General features: G+C 38.4%; 1 protein-coding gene across 1 annotated transcript in view; it reads right to left on the reverse strand.

Annotated features, from left to right (window-relative positions):
• The window catches only part of ROBO2 (roundabout guidance receptor 2), a 428,840-nt gene that overhangs the window by 67,967 nt on the left and 345,092 nt on the right, over positions 1–15,781 (reverse strand). The window contains exons 14-16 of the mRNA XM_056497313.1: positions 9,204–9,435; positions 3,532–3,656; positions 637–808 (exon numbers count right to left, since the gene is read on the reverse strand). Coding sequence (XP_056353288.1) covers positions 637–808; positions 3,532–3,656; positions 9,204–9,435 — 529 coding nt within the window. The remainder of the gene's footprint in view (positions 1–636; positions 809–3,531; positions 3,657–9,203; positions 9,436–15,781) is intronic.

Consider the following 15,781-nt stretch of genomic DNA (forward strand, 5'->3'; position numbering starts at 1 on the left):
GAAAAAAAATTTCAGAAGAAACAAAACCTGCGTTTCCCTCAGGTCAGGAAATAAGTTCTGCATGGAGGCCACTACCAAGAAACATATTTCCAAGGCTGGGATGATAATGCTACCTTTGCTCTCTAATTGGTCTAGAGACCACTTTTTCTTTGACAAAGGAGGCTTGTCTTCTTGGGATATCCAAGAAACACTGACTTTAGGCATTCAGAAAACAATGGTAAATAGTGCCTTAGGCACCAGTGGAATGAGTAAGGCAATATTCCAGACATCTTAACAGAAGGAAAAGGGACATCAGGCTGTTTATTCCACACATCTGTCAACCTGCAGAAGTGGTAAATTCATTTTAAAAAATACCAAAACATTGAATCACTTTTACTAGACAATTAGCATTTTCTCATGTGTCTTGGGAACATACTTCCCTTCATTGTCTGCAAAAGCTCTGAAGGAAGAGAAGACAGAACATCATCAGGCAGTGGGACTTAAAAGCTAACTAACCAGCTCTAGTCAAATCTCATTATTGCTTATATTATCAAAAGATCTTTATGCTTCCAGAAATTATGTATGAAAAAATTTCTGAGAGAGGGAAAGAAACAAACAAACAGGCAAAACAGAACAACAGAACAGACAATAACTTACCAATGATTATGGGTTGTGGGTCACTTTTTACTCCCACACCTGCACTGGTGCTTGCAGCAACTTCCACGCGGTACTGGATACCTGGATACAGGCCACCTATTACTACAGACCGAATGGCTGCATCTACTGTTTTGTTGATATGAAATCGAGTCTCATTACCTAGGCACCAGATCTGGGACAAAAGTTGAGGTGTTAAAATAGGTGAAATCCTTCACACTCACACAATCGTGCATAGATATGACATATCATGGTATTTCATGGCAATCACTTATTTAGGACTTATTGACAGCCTTATTGTCCAGGAGTAGCTGAAATTGGGATGATTTAGCTCAGCAAGGTATCCCAGATTAGTGCAGGACCAAGCCAGCTGCAAGACTGCTTGCAAATACCTCTCTGGACTCTGTCTCTCCATGGAGTGCAAATTCTGTGCTTACACTTAGAAGCACAGACCCAATCATCCAAGTGGAAAAGAGGTGTTATACATTAATTAAAATCTTGTTTATCAAACCTTTTGTTAAAAAATCCCACTTTTTTTTTTCTTCTATGTTTCCTGCTGAATAGCAAATGGATACCAAATAATATGAGCACAGGTTGAAACACTTCTTAAAGCACTAATTAACAAACAATTTTCAAAACTCTTTTCATTGCACAAGAGGGATATTTGGAATTTCTGAAATGGAATAAGTACCGACTCACATTTACTGCTGCCTTTGTGATTATTTACATTGATTAGGAATCTAGACATCAGTTTCTCACTTAAATATTATCTAATTAAACAGAAAATCTACCCTATAATCACAACTGGCATTTTGTTATGAGAGCAGTCTATGAGTTCAGAGTGTTATGTCTCCCTCTTGCATTATTTTATAGCATTGCTGAAAGAGGTTTCAAAACTACCTTCCAGGCATGTTTCTTCAGTTAATGCTATTTGCAAATTCTGCATCTGTATTACTAAACAAAGCATTCACTACAACACAAGAAAATCAATGCATAAATATGTAACATGTACACTTACATAAAAATAACAGCAGAAGAAAACACTATTGGTGGAACCACTCTCAACGACAAACTAATGCATCTAAGCAACAACAATAATATATTTACACTTTTGACCCTGCTCATATTTTACAACTCCTTATCTTTTTTCTGTGAAATGTAGAGAAAGATTTGAATAGGAAAAAAAATTCTCCTGCTTTCCTAAACCTAAGGTGGTCCTATTTGCCAGCCAGAATGCATTAAGGTGAGTAACTATTGCATTCCTTCCTTCACTCCTTGTCTGTCCTGGTCTTAGGTTACAACAGCTATGAGATGCCCCTAATTAAAAGCATTTAATTAATGAATGAATTTACAGCATTCTGATACTTGAAGTGGAATCAACAGATCTACTTGCAATTCATTAGAAAATGCACTGTGGTGGTTCAGCAACAATTCTATACTCAAATAAATATGAGACTCTGCACCATTCACTGTAGGCAGTTCACCACTCAGGCAGCCACCTCATCTAACACAGGAGGGCTGTAATAGGTAGTGACTCCAGCTGGTTTATACACAGCCCAGAGGCCTGAGCACTCACCTGGAACATGGCTTTTATTAGCCATCAGCCCACTTTGTTTCATATCTACAGGTTTTGTGGTTTAGGAGTGTGCTTTACTCATTTGCCTATAAGCCCTGGATGGTTTATATTGATTTATACTGGAGTCAGGATCAAGATTAATTAAACCAAGGGATAATTATTAATTGATATGAAAATTAGATCAATAAAATACTGGGATTAATAAATCTTGATATTGACTAAAAGCAAAACAAAGTAAGTGCTATGCTAAACATAAACATTGTGAGCATTTACTGCATCCCTCTGACCAAGTGAAAAGCTGGAAGTGGTTGAACCATTATCTGATTTAGAAGCCAAGCACTTTCTCCCTTCATGCTGTGTTCCCTCAAGATACAGCGGGGAAAAAAAATCCTTCTATGTGAAATAAGCTGCAGTCACCACCCACCCTTTTCGGGACTGTCAAGAAAGCTGCCCTGATCCATTTCAATTAAACATTTGACACTTGGTGTATACAGGCCAGCCACAGCAGTGTTAATTTACCAAACTGTGCTGCATGCTGTGACAAGGCAGAACCTCGCCCAATCATTTCTCCACCTGAATAACAGAGTGCATTTTTTCTTAATGTTGTCAAAATATCCTTGTGCAAAAGTGATCTTCGTACGAAATCAGAGAGTAGAACTACACTTAATGTATAAGAAGTGGATATTTTGAGCCATCATAGCAACAAAAAGGAAGGAAATACAACCAATGCAAGCAACTCTCACATAGCTAACTTTGGATATACTAGTTGTATTCAACCTGTTTTTCAGAGCAAACAATCTAGCACTTTAAGTTGAGAAGCTTGACAGAGATAGTACTTGGGAGAAGTCTTGAATTCTCCCAGAGCCACAGTCCTTGACTTTGACCTTGAAGTGTTAGGATTAGCAATTTTGCAGAGGAAGTAAGAACTTTCCTGCCACCTTTGCTGCCAGATTGAAGGTACTCCAAGACAGGGACTTCACTGCTTGTCTTTAGAGTGCAGAAACCCCTTACAAAAAATCTAAAAATACCCTCTCCTCTTCTCCTACAGCAGGGAAAAGCTAGAAGGATAAGAACTGTAAACTGGCTAGAAATTACAGCCCTCTTTCATATCAATGTTATGGTGTTTTTGCTTTTTATTATAACAGTAGTAATAATAATAATAATAAAGAAATCCATAAGCAGTCAGTCCTCCTTCTCCATATAATTATATGGGCAGCTGTAAATGCTGTCAGAATCTAAACCCATAAAGAGTGCTAATGTTCTGTAATTCAAGCAGGCTGTTTCCCTAAATACACAGCCCTCCCATCAGACACTGTGTGTACCTTGTACTCCTGGATGACTCCATTTTGGTGATCTGGAGGGGGAGGATCCCAGGAGATGCTGATGCTCGTGCTGTTGTGATTTCCAACTGTCAGGACAGTGACAGACTGAGGAGGAGCACTTGGAGCTACACCAAGGAGAGGAGCAAACAGAAGCAAGGATTAATCCATTTGCTGAAGCAGTGCAAGAACAAGCACACAGTATAGAAAACTCACACTCCCTGCAGGCCTAGGGATGCACTTTTGTCAGGCACTAAAAATGGTGAAAAATGCCTTTCTGAGAGATGCATAGGGCTGAATGACAATGTGGAATTTGTGGCAATGGAGAATCAATACAAATCACTCCTCATTTATTTATATTTGGCACTTCTTGAATATGCACTGGAATTGTTCTCACGTTTGCCTTTGTTTCCTATAATATGCATGAATAAATACAGATATATTAACTAAGTCACATGTGAGGCTGCTTCACCTGGCCTGAAAACTGTTTTGTACATGGCCTAAGAATGATGTGAGCAGCCAACATTTAATGATCCATTTTTGTTTTCTCTCCAGGAAGACAATATCAGGTTTAAACACAGAACTTGCAACTCTGAACTGGAAAAGGGTTAAAATGTTTACATCAAATACCAGTGAATAGAGCAGGTGCTAAGTTAGGTCACATATATACTTATGTCCTTTTCTGCCCCTAGGCAAATTGCTTTCTCTTCAGAGCCCTGTTCAGTTCAACCATTCACAGCTGTTTGGCTGGTCACTGCACATCAAGGAAAATTCTGCAAGACAACTGCTTGCCAGCTATGCTTGTTGTCTAGAACTGTTAAAAAAAAAAAAAATAAAAATCACAGCTGTTAGTGACCAGAGCTATGCTGGCAAAGCCCCTCCTGCAGCTACACCAGCAGCAGGGTGCTTCTGTTGGCTCAGGACACGCAGCTTGGGAAGTGATGCAGGAGTTCTGCCAGGGAAAAGTCTCCTCTGGGAGCATCTGCTATATCCATACTGGGCTCTCCCAGCATGGCTGTGGCTGCCATGGCAGAGGATGTCAATATGGCCCTGCTCAGCCACCTAAAACTTCTTGGAGCCCCCCCTCATCCTTCCCTTGCTCCCAGGCAAGTGCTGAAACTACACCACAGTGGCGAGCTAGGCCACCGAGGTCGACTGTATTATATTAAGGTATAGTCCCTGGAGGGAAAAGCTGATGGATAGCAGCTGCTTGGAACTGGTCCTAGAATTTATTTATTCCATCTCTCCCAGTCCATCTACCCAGTCTTCAACAAAACTAATAGAAAGAGGCCAGAAAAGTGTGAACTAATAAAGCAAGCATAGAGTGATACCTCTCCAGGACAATTTTCCAGTTCACAAGAGCCTGTTGCTTGGACAACTTCTGTTCTAGGGAGGCTGTGTTTAACAAAAACTTATGTAATTTGTCTTCCTCATTGCTTTTTTCATTTTTCATTGCTTTTAATCTGACCTTAAAACATTTCATATGAAATAAAAAAGCTGATTTTGAAAACTTATGGTACAGACATCATACCAGAACCTAAAATATTTATCACTCTCCTGCCCCAACTTCAAACCCAGACAACAATGTGGTTTGAGGCATCTCACATTGTGTGTCAAGGCTCCCTGACTCAGCCTCCTGGTCAGAGTGACTTCTTCACTGCTAAACTTTATGGCAAAGAACTCTGGTGTTATCTTTAACAGATATCCCTGAGTCCATGCCCATCCTTGGACCATGCTTCTCAGAACAGCTAAGAGCCCCTGGCATCTTTGTATTTAGGTCTGGAGGGTTTAACACAAAAAAGCACAGCTACAGATATCAGAAGTGTTCAAGTCTCCTGAGCCAATTCAGATATTCCTATTGTTCTCCACAGCCTCTTTGAGGCTGGCTGTGTTCCCATGTCGGAAGCTCCTCAGCACTTGACTTGGCACGAGCTCAAATCTTTACCCTGATAACCCTGAAAAATTGGAGTGCTCTGCTGCAAGAACCACACAACTTCAAACTAGGGTATCAGGGGTGAGGACAAGGAAACATAGAAGATTACAGCAGAATAAAAAAATATTTTAGGTGAAAAATGAAACACATATTACAGTCCTGGGAGGCTTCACGTTTCGACAACTACATTTTCAGATGCTGCAAAGCTAACAGTGCTTGGTGGAGTCCTGGTGACCTTGCCTGATGCAGAGCAACAGTGAACTGGAGGGGAGAAATGGAGCTGTATTATGGACAATCTGACTCTTAGCCAGCTCGAGTGAAGCATGGAAAGGTGGCCTTGGGCTACTCCTTGCAAATGTGCAAAGCATAAAATTGGTGAAATAAATACCTGCATTGTGTATTTTATGGCAAGTGAAATAATTTGCCACACCGTGGAAAAATTAGCATTTTAAAAGTCTTCAAGTTATTCCATAACAACAAAACCATGAATAAATGTATGTGTGTGATATTAATTAGAATATTTTATGTGAAAATAATAATCATAAAAATGGCAAAGCTTAACACTGCATAACTCATTTTTGGTTTTAAGTACAATGGAACAACTTGCTCAAACTTTCATTACTGAAACAAAAAGGGCATTCAGAAATATAATGTCTTATATAAGCATACCTGGGGGGGAGAGGGGAGTGTGAATGCAAAAGAAATGTAAAATGAATACCATACTCTAAAATTTACAAAATCCTCATATTGTATTCATTTAAACTGCATGACCTTTCTAGTTAATATTCTACCAGTGTGTGATGCTGTTTTTGAGGTTTTTTGAGGACACAGGATAAATTTAAAGCAAAATTAAAATTGCAGCTAATGAATGCAGCTGTGGAAATAACATTTTAAGAGCTGCACTAAGGTGAGAAGAAACAGGCAGAGAGCAGCTGATAAAAGCTAAGGAAAACTTCCCTTCCTGTCATATTTTTGTGGTGACACACAAGGTGCAGGACAAGTACTACTCCACAATGTTATTCCAAATGAGATTTAACAGTGGATGCAACTGAAAAGAAAAAAAAATCTGTCTCTAGAGAAAGTATGAAAGAAATAGTGAAAATTACAGAATTAAATTTTTTATTTAGCTCCCACTGTATGCCTGCACACATGTTTGTATGTACCACTTCAGCTTCCTCTCCCTGATGATATCACTCTGTGAGCTGGCACCGTGACATAAATTAAGCCACTCGTCTGACACTGCTGCAGTTATTAAATAGATCACACTGAAAAATAACATTTTTAAAACCGTTTTCTCATTTCCCTTGCTGCTGGCTTGTGGAGAACACCTTGCCTGCTTCTTGACAGGTCAATTATTCCAGTGCTCAGCTTCTTCTTACAGATATGAAAGAACCCAAATCGCTGCTCATCTTTTCCAGATGCAGCCAAACAGAATTCCATTTGTTACTTTCACAAGGCCAAAGAGGCAGAAGATGGATGGATACTGAACTGTGACAAATGTCTGATCTAGAGGAAAAGCCTAACTGCAGCAAAATTGATTTTTAGAGGTAGGCCTGAGAAGTAACATTGCATGTAAAATCCATTCCAGCAGAAATTTGCCACTACCTTTTAGCTGTACTTTGCCTTTACCAGGGATATTTGCTTTGATGTCACAAAAAAACTTCCAACACTCGTATCACTTTTCCAAATTATTTTCTAAAAATAGTACAGCTGACATTTTTTAAAAGTCAAATCTAAAAAAAGCTCATTTTCAAAATGGAATCACAGGCAACACAGCACCTCTAAATAGACTGCCATCTTTCTTCAGTGGAAGAAGAGCAAACCACTGTCATTAAACACTTAGTTGATACTATTTTTGAAATGCATGAACACCAATATAATTACAAAGATAATATGAGGAATTAAAGGAAATATCTGTAGAAGTGCATCAACTGAATGTCTTGGTTTTCTCATGGAAGTACCTAATTTTATCACCCAAGGAAAAGGAAGAATTTTTTTACGAGAGCTGACATTTTTCTGGTGATAATATTACAGGTCCTATGCTGACACGTTTTGGGAGGAGATACTTGTAAATAGACTCCTTGAAAGTTATATTAATCTACAAAGCAGATCCCAGGCTGTGAGTTATACATATTTGCAGGCAGGATTATTTTTTTTTTAAATCTTTGCTATGTGGAAAGCTATTCCACATGAAAAAAGTGTCCTTTAAGGTAGGAAATTACCTGGAATGCTGGGAAGTAAGATTTATAAAAGAGAATGTCATTCCTCAAGTATTTTATAGAAACAGACAGGAGGTATAAGTCCTTCTCTCTTTTTCAGTAATTCTTAATTTACCTTTAGCAAGAGACAGATGAACTAAACAAATACCAACGATCAATTGAAATTATACAAGAGGAAAATCTGCTAGTGAGAGGACAAAATCCCACATTTTAACCCCAGAGAAGAAAATTCACCTGTAGAAATATTTTTAAAATTTTCTTTCTTATAAAAAACCCCTTTGTTCAGAGTGCTGCAAACATTCTTCACCAACTGATTTAGGCTTTATAACCATAAAATTCCAAATTCCAAATCAGACCTGAAAACAGCCTTCCTGCACACTCTTCCACATGTTGCAGGACACTGAATTTCCTCATCCAAAAAGTGCAAAGTGCAACCAAGTTATCTCCAGTTTTACTTACATGTTGGATAATAATCATAACAAATCAAAGAGAAAAGTGAGTAATAAGCAAGTCTTTTCTAGAATTAAAGAGTACTTGGCAATCAGCACTAAATTAAACCTCAGGAGACTACTATAAATGATTAAGATGCACTTTCAATAGGAAGGAAAGAGTGCACTCAAAACCCATTGAAACCATATGAACATTTTAAAACTTCACCAGTATTTCTTTCTCTTGCTAAAAAAAATTAAAAACATCAGTGACACAGAGAGAAGATGAACTCTCACTGTCAGGACAATCCTACTTTTACAGGAGACATTCCCCAGGCAATCACTGGATTTCATAGGTAGAAAGGTGGGTTTCTAACACCAAATTATTAAAATTACTTACACTTTGCCCCAGTGTCTTTACTTTTCAACAAAAACCCAGCAGCCCTGGAGTGCACATGCTTTAGCACACCCATGTACAAGGCTGTATGATATAGATATAAAAGCTTGAGAATTTCAAAAGTTTAAACCGTTCATTCTCTGAATCCTGACTGTTTCAGAGAGGCTTGAAAGGTGCTCAGGGGAATCCTCTGCAGTACTGAACAGGGCAGTTTCATGAACACTGTGCTAACAGCAACTGTGAAGTGGTGTGCCCTTGAGACTGGAGTTAAATATATATCCTTCACTACTCCTCATTTCCCAGCCAACTGTCCATCCACACTATTACCCATTCAGAAAGATGTGCTTAGTATCAAACACTCATCTGTGAGAACTTGCATTATTTTTTTTTTTAAAGTGCAGACCGAAGTCTATTATTGCAGCAGCAGTGGTTACAAAAGACTGAAGTGCACACTTTTTGGAACACCAAAAGGCCACCTGTACCTTAGAAGGATGTATCAGCTAGAAGAATGTAAGACCAGTGCAGTGCTTTCTCAGGGGATATTTACAGCATAAAGCTGAATATTAGAGCAAATTTTAATGTCACCTCAGTGTGTAACAAACAGAAGACATGTGGAGGAAATAGAGATGAACATGCATACACAGAATAATACAGTGCCAGCCATGAAAGCTCCTTGCTTTTCTGCCCCTGTTACCAACCTTCCTCCGTGGTGCGGGCGGACTTGGATTCACTGTCCATCCCCTGGAACTCATTGAAGTAAGGGCGGACCTTGATTTCGTAGGTGACCCCCTTTTTCAGGCTGGCCAGGACGGCGCTGCGCTCCGTGGGCACTTTCACCTCCAGGCTCTGCCACGCAGCTGGGGCAGGCAGCCCGGACGTCTGGCGATACAGGACGCGGTAGCCCTGGATGAACTGGGACTGGCGGTCCACCTGGAGAGGACAATAGATAATGCATCAGTATGCAAAGCAAACAAACAAAAAAAAAACTCCACTGTGAAAAAGAAAACAAAAAAGTCGCCTAGAATAATTCTGCCCTCATCAAAAAGAGAAAATTCTCAGTTATGATGCTGAATGTAATAATCTAAATACCTTCTTGTAAGTCGCTGTTGATTAATTGTCTACAAAGAGCATCTGTCTCACATTACTGGTTATAGAATATTTCTTTCTGTTTTGCTTTCTCCAGCTCTATATATTATGACAAATACCACCTTAAATCATAAAAAAAGGCCCCCAGCCCTGCAATAAATAATGAAAAGAAAACTTTGGCATAAGGCTTGCTGCATGTAAACTTACTAAGCACATCTTGGCTACTGATGTGCTGAAATAGGAGAGGAAAAGAAAAACAAATTCTTTTCAGAAAAGGACAAGTCTTTGAAGATACTCTACATGCTTACAATTAGTCCATTACTTGGCTCACAGCTCATGAAATGCACAGCAAATTAAAATAAACGTAAGACAGATGCAAAGAAAACAACTTCCAAAGACATGTGCTGTTCCTTGTGTTCACAGCCTGAGCAGCCCCTTTGCATCCTGGGGTTGTGATGCACTCTGGCCATCAGATGGAGATGGAATGTTGGTTTTGGTTTATATTTTATTCTTTGCTAGGCAAGCAGAATTCAAGATTGGACCATGGAAGTTTTTAAGTTCCATGGAAAGACCAAGGAACAACTTTATCCTATAAATATGATTTTTATTTGAAGAAAAACTTTGCATGTGTTTTATCTTGGAGAGGTTGCATGCTTCTATTTATCTTCCAAAAAAACCCCAAAACCCAAGGCATCATGATTCTTGCACAAATTTTTCCTGGAAAAAAACACCAAAAAACCAAAACTGATTTGATTGCTAAAAGTAAACCAAAACCAGCTGCTTCTGTAGCTGCCAAATAAGGAGCAAAGAAAGTGAAGCACAAATAACAAGACTGTACAGCTGGCTGTTTGGTAATTCTGTGTTATAACTAAGACTCAACAAGTAGGATATTTCTTATGTTCTTGTCAATTTGCCTGCTCAAAGATATTCCAGAACTAGAGAAACATTTGTTTGACTTCTCTTAAGAATAAATGAATTTAAGGCTGAAAACACAAACCACGGTCTATTTTGCTCCTTCTACAATCTTGTTACAGTTTATTGAGGCATTCAGAGGGGACACAGATTCTTAGACATTAAAAAGCAAGGCAAGCAAGAAGAAAGCTTTATTTATGAAAGCAAGGCAGAAATGTCTTTCATCAAAACTGTCACTGTTAAAAACCTTGCAACATATGTTACAACAACATTAAGCTTGCATTTTATAAACTTCTCTGCATTCACTTTAAGTGAATTTATGCACTGAAAGAGGGATATAACTCACAATAATAGCTTGTTAATACCGAAAGAATCAAGCTGTGTTTTTAAGAAGAACATTAAGCAGCTGTTTCCAGATGAAGGGAGTCTGTAAATCAGAGTAAACTGTTTTTATCCATGTTTGACTTTGATTTTATGGATATAAAGACTTTATAAACCTCACATTTACTACAATATTCAGCAAAAATAATGTTTTCATCCACTTTGTAATACATATTTTTAACCTAAAATACAATATAAGGTTATGATGTTTGATAATCAAACACTGAGTTTGATTCTTGCCTTAATTCTGAGTTCGACGCTACACTGAAAAATGACATAACTTTGTTAGAACTTTCCATTTTGTCTTTGCTCTATTTTTATTTTCTACTGACTGTTGCCTAGTGGAGAAAACTGAAAAGTCAGAACTGACTTGACAGTAGCATTGTGTTCCTACAACATTGTATGGAAAGTATTTTGTTCAGCATGGCACAAACACAAACCCAGCTCCCAACTCACTCAGAAGAGCTGGACTCCTAGAAAATTTCTAAAGAATACCAATTCTCATTTCCTCATTTTCTATCTACTTCCATACAAATTGTCCACATATTTTCCTCCCAGACTTCTAAGATCTTAACTGGAAAGACTAAAGAATAGAAGGAATATGAAAGCAGAATGCAGTAGCACCACAAGGCTGTCACATTTATGGGTGCTATAAACTAGCTTGATTTGGGGCTTGCTTGAGTTTCACAGAGTTTTCAATTAGTAGCTTGATTACAGAAGGGCAGAGTGATCAGGTTATTGACAGTGATTTCATCATTCAGAGTCTAGGAGGGTACTGACAAAAGAAAATATGATGCATTTTTAATGTTTTCTATAAACATCCAGTCACATTCAGTATCAGGGAGAGGATACAAGGCCATCTTTCATGGCCAATTAAAGCTAGTCTGAATGAACAGGGTCTTCTGTTGGGAAACTACTTGGAGGGCACTTTACTTACAGAGAAAGGTGGATTTTTTTTTGTTTTGTTCAGAGTTTTCAAACTAATAAAAAATTACTCCTGGATAATTAAATGGATTAACCAGAAATATTTGAGAGGGGTAGGTCAGGGATATTTCACATACACATACACACACATGTGCATACATATGTGTATGTCTGTCTCCAGCTGCACACATGGTCATATATAATACAAAGTAACTGTGCCTTCACAATTTTCTCCGTTTCTGTGGTAATGATGTGTCACACCATGAGCAGACTGCTAAGAATATCCTTATATACTTAGCATTAAAGACATTAATTCAGCTATGCATCTCTAAGTTTGGCACACATTCACACAGAGGCAGAGCTGCAGAAACATGCACTCTGGCTTGATGAAAGGATAAAGGATGTAAATGGTTGCCACTTCCTTACACAAATTACTCAGCATTACTTCAGCAAGTGCAGGAATTCTCTTGAATACTGGGATCAGAGAATATTTTTAGTCAGTCATATCAACTGCAAAGATCTGCAACCGTTGTTGATATAAAGACACAATTGCTCCCTCAAAGGACATGGCAGAACATGCAGATGCTCCTTTATAACTGCAGGAATAGCAGTTCCTGGGGAGGTGGTGCTCAGCACTGACCTAAGGCAATCTACAAGCAGAATTGGTCCTGTGTGCTCCTCTTCACCCCCCTTTATGCTGAGCCCATGGTGCAGGAGGCATCTACAAAACCACTCCTGCAGAACAAGAAGCTCATTTTCCCTGCACATGCCACAGATGATCACAAGATTGGTTCAATGGCTATTAGCTTGTTAAAAGATGGCAAAAAACTCATAATGCAGCTTATGCTGCAGATAAAAGCTCCTTTCAGGCAAACTTGCTAATCTGCACCCTAAATTCTTTTTGCAATATGCTCTGCAGCAAGCAAATTTCTATCCCAAAATATCCTAAGAAATCCTCTGCTCCCCCAGCAATACCCACAGCAATTCTCCAGCTGGGCAGAGTAGCTTGCACGCTGTGCTGAGCTCCCTGGCATGGACTCACAGGAGTCTCTGGAAATTCAAACTACACTGGCATTTATGTATCCTACAGGAAAAAGGCAAATGGGGATGAAAATCTGGAACACTGTCTTCATTTAAAATCTACATCAAATTAAAAAACACAGGCAAACACATTATCCTTCTGCCTGATAGCCTCCTAGAAGGCAGTAAGGACTTCAAAGCAGCAATTCTTTTGCCATGTTGAAGAACTGAGTTTTTATTCCTGCTTGTGCCACAGGGCTTCTTTATAATGCTGGGGAACATTTCATATTTGGTCACTAATGAAACTTTCAGTTTAATGCCCACTGAGCCTAGAAGTGCTGACCCATAGCTGAGGTCAGCTAAAAAAGCTCTTGGAGTATAGAATATACTCTTGCAATGTGAAATGTTTTAATAAAAGTAAAAATAAATCATGTCCAGGGCTTAAAATTAGCCATTTGACAATGGTGGGCATATCTGCCTCCAGAAGTCTCATCAGCAATAACTATCTCTGCACCTCACCTCTCTATGTGTAAAGCTAGGATAATGACACATTTTTATCATTGTGATGTTAAATTCAGTATTATTTGTGAAGCACACAAATGTTACAGTTGAGAGCATGACAGATAAGCAAGCATGTGAGACAAAATAATAATTTTTTATTCAATGCAAGGTTTCAATGGTATGAATTTAATAAGACCTGGCACCACACAGAGAATAAAGAAGATAAAAAGAATTGTTTAATAGCTCCATGAAGAAGAGATCCTCTATGTGACCTGATAATTACAGCTATATTTTAATATCTATACACAAGAGGAATACATTTAAGTGGCAATGAAAACCTAACTTTTGACGTTCCTCTTCTTATTTTTTAACACTGACATTGTAAGTCTGACCTTCTTTTCAAAATATGTGTGTATTTTAAATAAAATATGTGCATATTTTAAAATTGCAACACAGTCACAGGGACCTATTCCCAAAAATGTAAACTCAAATTTGAAAAAAATAAAGCAAAACCAAAACAATCTCATAAAGGAGAGAAGTCAGTGGTAATTTGCTGTGAGTCAGGATGCCAGAAAGTCAGTAACCAAGGACATTCCTTTGCTTTCACCCTTTGACTGCATAAAGCCAACACAAAGAGTCTTATGATTCTCATGGCACTTCTGTCCTTTGTATGATAGCTACACTATCTATCCATTCCATGTTAATAGGGTGGACTTTATTCTCTGGATAGAGTGGGGTTTTTTTCCTAGAGACTATGGTTAATTAATTGGTTTTGTTCTGGTTGCTGGCTAGTTTCTAATTAGCTGCTTCAGAGATCTTTCTTTGTGTCTTTCTTCCCCTGGGCAATTCCAAAATGCCTCTACAGAGGTCTCTGTGCTTGTCAGGTGGCACAGGGTCACTGCTTTGAGGAATCTTCCCAAGAAGCTGGTATCCATAGCATTTGCAACAATTTGTCTTTACCTTACCATTTCTTCACTCATTGTTCAGTAGGGGTGCCAGGAAATTCTTTTAGAGGAATATATATCACACACATACATACATACACACAAATACCTATACATACATACATACATACATACATACATACATATATATATATATATATATATTTATTTAATTACATTGGTTACATGGTATAACACTGAATTCTGTTTGTATTGTAGCTTCCTTTTGCAGCATTTGCTAAAGAAAGAATCAATCTATGAATCTGTGTTTCTGATAGATGTCATACCCAAAAGAGGACTTGAAGGAGCACCCCTTGGATGGTTTACAATTACTCTCTGGTAACACCCTAAGTTTATACTACTGTTCCACCTGCTTGGGCAAAAGGGTTTGCCATAAAGGTTAATCAGCCTGTTCTGGAGGAATTGTACTGAAACATGCAGTATTTTAAGAAAGCCAAAATGCATGGTGACATCATTGATGGCAAAATGCAGTGACACATACTGTAAATAATCTTCCACAAAGGACAAATTTGTGGTTTTCTCTATTTATTCTAATCTGTACCCTGACCACTGAAATCTGTCAGAACAAGGATGGTGCATAAGCCCCCATAATAATGGCAGAGTTGTGCAAAAACAACAGTAATCCTTATAATACACAATCTATCACCACATTTCTTATCTCCTCTCGTGTAATCCCCTGCACACATTAAGCTCTTAGCAATATGACACGTAGAAGAAAAATCCTGAGCATTGTGAATGCCCCCTTAGCACAATTCATCCTACAGATTACAACTGTTTTGATGTTCTGCAGGGAAGTTTTTCTCTCACTCTTCCACTTGTGGTTCTTCTTCCTCTGGTAGATGCCCCAAGAACAAAGCCCTCTTTTCTGGTGTGCAGTGCCCTGGGAATTCTCTCCCACTATTACAAATCCTTTCCATCAAGCCTCAGGAAGGGAAACAGAGCAATTTGAAAGTAAACACTGTATTAAAAATTCTACCCAGTAGTTTGACCCCTCAAATAGAAATGCTGTTAAACACTGCCCAAAAGACTCTGGTCTTCTCTAATGAAAGGATATCCACTCATTGTGGGTAAGGCTTGTGCTGGAAAACCAAATGATACACAGTGTGTCAGGCACTAGCACCACGTGCTTCTGACTTCACTACAAGTGCTCTGTAGGAAAGATATTTTTGATTTTTGGGTCACTAAAATAGAGTACTGTCAGAGGTCACTATGACTTGAAGCAGAAAGTACTTTTTCACAGAGCAATTTCTAGTCGATATTTAACTTTGATTATTTTTTCACATGCAGTGTAATGAATCCACAGTACCATTATCCTTCAAGCTCATTTTTATAATGTTTTTCTAGTCAGACAGCTAACTTGCTTCAAGCAGAAGACTGAAGGCATTGAACATGCCTGATTTGAAAAAGACTACTTCATTGCTATACATATCTATATATCTAGCTATATCTATATAATCTATATCTATCTAGATATATACATATATATA

This window comes from Oenanthe melanoleuca, chromosome 1, assembly GCF_029582105.1.
Source record: "Oenanthe melanoleuca isolate GR-GAL-2019-014 chromosome 1, OMel1.0, whole genome shotgun sequence".
Classification (NCBI taxonomy): domain Eukaryota; kingdom Metazoa; phylum Chordata; class Aves; order Passeriformes; family Muscicapidae; genus Oenanthe; species Oenanthe melanoleuca.